Source organism: Centrocercus urophasianus, unplaced genomic scaffold (genome assembly GCF_019232065.1).
Source record: "Centrocercus urophasianus isolate 14NV4802_14NV808 unplaced genomic scaffold, USGS_Curo_1.0 seq_13, whole genome shotgun sequence".
In the NCBI taxonomy this organism is placed as follows: Eukaryota; Metazoa; Chordata; class Aves; order Galliformes; family Phasianidae; genus Centrocercus; species Centrocercus urophasianus.
In genome coordinates, this window is record NW_024884475.1 from 44,542,714 (window position 1) to 44,546,897 (window position 4,184).

The 4,184-nt window shown below is 57.1% G+C and overlaps 1 protein-coding gene across 1 annotated transcript; it reads right to left on the reverse strand.

Moving 5' to 3' along the window:
* Positions 1-832: 832 nt before the first annotated feature.
* FGF5 (fibroblast growth factor 5) lies at positions 833-3,567 on the reverse strand. The gene is made up of 3 exons (XM_042812467.1): positions 3,267-3,567; positions 2,663-2,766; positions 833-1,180 (listed from the first exon to the last, which is right to left on the reverse strand). Exons 1-3 carry the CDS (start codon positions 3,565-3,567, stop codon positions 833-835), a joined length of 753 nt encoding a protein of 250 aa, XP_042668401.1.
* Between the last annotated feature and the right edge of the window lie 617 nt (positions 3,568-4,184).

Genomic DNA, 4,184 nt, shown 5'->3' on the forward strand with positions numbered 1-4,184 from the left:
TGTTCAACGCAACATAAAGCTCTGCACAGCTCCTGTGCTCACATGGTACTTATTGAGGGAAGTCACATCCTACAAGGAACAGCAGTGGTTCTCCTAGGTAGAAATAAACACATTCATGCCACTTCACACATTCATTGAGGCAGTGGTGTGGGATTTCTTCTTATGATTTAGACATTGTTTTGTTCCTATTAGTTCTTATAGCAGCTCTTCTACTCAAAATAATGTGTCTGTAAAATTAAAGCCAGTGACAGCACAGAGTACCTCATGGATATCACGGCTGTGTTGGGTTGCATTTGCCCTGCAGGCCTCCTCTCCAACATGGAAGCCTGCAATCTGAAATCAGTCTCTGTCAATGTTAAGAATTAACACAAGATATCACATCTCTCAGATCGAGTTCATAAGATGTCCACCCAGCAGCAGCCAGAGTTCTGTTAGCATGGCGAACTCAGGATGCAACGAGAGATGGCTCAGAGGGACTCATCTGGGAAAACTTAGGAGAAGCTGTATGACCTCAGACAGTCCAGATTTTTTGTGAACTTCTGGTGTGTCCTACATCTTGTTGCTCATATATACAAATACACATGGAAGACATGTGAGGAGCGCTGAGGTCCATGGCTTGCTCAGCCCAGAGGACTGTCACGATAGCACTGTGACAACGCAATGCTCAGCCAACTCCAGACAGGAGAGGGAAGGTGTCACGGTCCCACGGAGATTCCACAGCAAAATACCATCAGCAGCTGAACTGTGGGTCCCATCTCTGCCAACAGACGTCCTTGCCACGTCCATCCCAGCATCACCCTACCCAGCAGCCCTTCAGTGTCCTGAGGAGCCACTACCCAAAGCGGAACTTCAGCCGGTAGCGGCCAGGACCGGGGCTGTGCCGTGACGTGGCCATCTTCTTGGGCGGCGGTGGTGGTGGGGGTGGTGGCTTCTTCTCAGGGCGGGCGACGGTGAAAGCCAGCTGGGATGGAGGGGGCTGCCGGAAGCGGGGCAAGAAGTGTGTGGAGACATGCTGGGGACGGGCACGAGGGCTGCAACCCCTCTTGGCCTTGCCCCGCTTGTTGAGGGCCACGTACCACTGGCGGCCGGAGCGCTGCCCACGGTGCACGGCCGAGGCATAGGTGTTGTAGCTGTTCTCCTGGAAGCGCTCACGGAACTGGCACTCAGCAGTGAAGCGAGCCTACAAGCAGAGCCAGAAATTAGCTGGGGAGCTGCCCCCACCCACACCCCCTGCCCATAGCACTGTGCTTGTTCTCCCAAACTGTTGCTCTGAAACTGGTGAGGGATGCATGGAGAACATCCTGGAGCCCAGCAAACCTCCACCATTCCTAATACCTCCCTGTGCAAACTGGGACTCCAGAGGAAAATCCTTCCCCAGAACTGGGATTGTGTTGCAATGTACTTTCCCAGCAGATTTTTCCCTGTGTAACACCTGGAATCAAATCTTTCAGCCTCTGCCTGGAAGACAAACCATCCCACTGATTTCCTTGTGCTTTCCTGCCCCCCCCACTTTTTTTTTTTATTTTTTTTTTTATTTTTTTTTTTTTAGTGCACTTGAAGTGCTGCATCTCCACCTCCCTGCTCACCTCTCTCTGCCACATGGCACCCCGGCTGCTAGGTTTAGGGCTGACCAAAGCTCCTGGAAAGATGTAGACCCACAGAGCTACTCTCAGAGCAGCTCCAGGCCTGCGGGCATGGCTGTACCACAGTGCAGCACCGTGGCACCGCAGCGGCTCCGCATCAAAGCATGGCTGTGAGTGACGGGCACAGAGCTTGCTTTGTGCATTGGGCCATGAAATAACTTTATCCCGCCAAGGCCAGGAGGAATAACAGATGCAGGCTTTGCATTATCGGTGTTATCAGCCTGGCCATCCTCAGGCGTTTGGGTCAAGTTTCTACAAATTGATGGCTTTCATCAGAGGAAGGCACCATGTCTCTCTCCAAGGATGCTCCTGCAACATGGATTTGACACACAGACTGAGGCTGAGTTTCTTGCTGCATTTTCATAGAAACGTAGAATGATTTGAATTGGAAGGGATCCTTAAAGATTATCCAGTCCAACTCCCCTGCAATGAGCAGGGACCTCCAACAGCTACATCAGGTAACCACAGCCCCTCCAGCCTGACCTTCAATGTCTCCAGGGGCTTCCAACACCTTTCTGGGCAACCTCTCTCTCTGGGGGCCTCAACACCCATACTGTAAAAAAACTTCTTACGTCCAATTTAAGATTTTTCTCTTTTAGTTTGAAACCATTTCCCCTTGTCTTATCACCCTGCTAAAGAGTCTACCCCCTTTCTCCTTATAACCCTCCCTTAGACACTAAAAGGCCTTTGTTTTGCCCACTCCTGCTCTGCCCATTTTCCATATTTCCCCCACACACAGCCATCATATCTCTCCCAGACCCACCCTGCTTAGACACAGCAAAGCACTCACCCTCTGGGCGTCCCCAGGAGACATGCCCCCATAGGACTCAGTGCAGAGCAGCACTGAGAGTGTGTGAACCTCACTCGATGGCCCTGTGGGCTTGGGTAGCCCCAGTACATCACCAACGTTCGTGTTGCAGCATCACCAACACAGGGCAGGCATCTACATGCCCCAAACACCAGTGTGCACACAGTTGTTGCAGCGCCGGTACTGTGCTGTACGCACTGGGAATACTCACACTTGCGTGGAGTTTTCCTTTCTTTGACATAGCTAGAAATTTGTTGCTGAAAACTCCTCGGATTCCAACGATCCCCTGAGAGACAGCAAAGATTTCCAGAACGCCTAGGACGACAGAAAGCTCAGAATAAATCACATTTCTTTTTGCATCAGCGTGACAAAAATAAAGCAGAAATCTCACGGCTGCATTTCTCCAGCAAAAGGCCCCGCTCCTCAGCAACCGCCTCTGCGCGGCTCTGCTGCTCCTGTGTCCCCAGCAAGCGGCATGACGCTGCGGCTGTGGGGTTTGGTTTATTCCTCTCCTTATTTCCCAGCCGGTTCCTCGAGCTCGCGGGGGACAAGCTGGGGACGGAGGATGCTCTTACACACGGCTTGGGCCAGCGCCGACAGATCGCAGATTCGGGAAGCCCCGTTTCCCCCCCGAATTTCTCACCTGTTCTCAAGCAGGTTTGTCCCCACCCCAGCCCCGGGAGCCGCGGTTCAGAGGACGGTTTAGGACAGAGAGAGCTCCCAACCGGAGAAACCTTTCTGCTTCCGTGTGGCCAGCTGCCACGGCCCCGACCTCCAAAACGCGGGCAGGAAGGGGCCCCGGCCCCGGCACTCACTGAGCGGGCTGGCGGCGTGCGCGCCGTCCACGCGGCCGTCGGGGTGCAGCTGCAGGTGGAAGCCGATGCCCACCCGGCAGTACAGCCGGCCCCGCCGTCGGCCCGGGCCCGCCGCCGTCAGGGAAGAGGGAGAGGAGGACGAGGAGGAGGAAGGCGCGGAGTGTCCCCCGCCGGGCAGCCGCTCCCTCCGGCCGCGAGCGGGCAGGGCGAGGAGGAGGAGGAGGAAGAGGAAGGCCGGGCGCATGCCGCCGGCGGGAGGAGGAGAAGGAGGAGGAGGAAGGGCGGGAGGAGGGCTCGGCATCCCGCTCCGCCACCCGGCACCGGCGGGAGGGGGCCGCCCCCGCCGCTGGCAGCCCGGGGGGGCCGCACCTGTGCTGGGCCGAGCAGCTCCCGGCGGTGCGGGGCGCGGCTCTGCCTCGGGTTACGGCGGGGCCCCCCCAGGGCCGCCGGGCCGGCAGAGATTGGGTTGCAGCCTCGCCGGGAGATGACAGCCAGCAGCTGCGGGGAAGGGGCCGGGGCCGACCCCTCCCGTTTGTGGGGCCCCGGGGCTGAACACGGAGCCGGGGGGGAAGGGGGGGGCAGCGGCAGCATCCCTCATCCCCAGTGGCCCCGAATGCCATCCCACCTCTTACCCCTACTCCTGCTTCATCACTGTCCCACACCCCATGGCAATGGTCTCCCCAGACACACACCCCTTTCCCCCACCCCCTATCCTCCCTCTGCACCCCCAGAGCCTCTGGAGAAACCCTCCCCTTCATTCATCCCATACCCTTCTGTGTGCCCACCAGCACCAGAAAATCCCACTGCGGGGCCATCGGGGGGAGGGGGGGGGGGGGTTTGGTTCCAGGGGTCAGATTCACAGGAAGCACCATAGGTGACCTTCAGCTGTGAGGAAGAGGAAGATCACGGGAGGAGAGG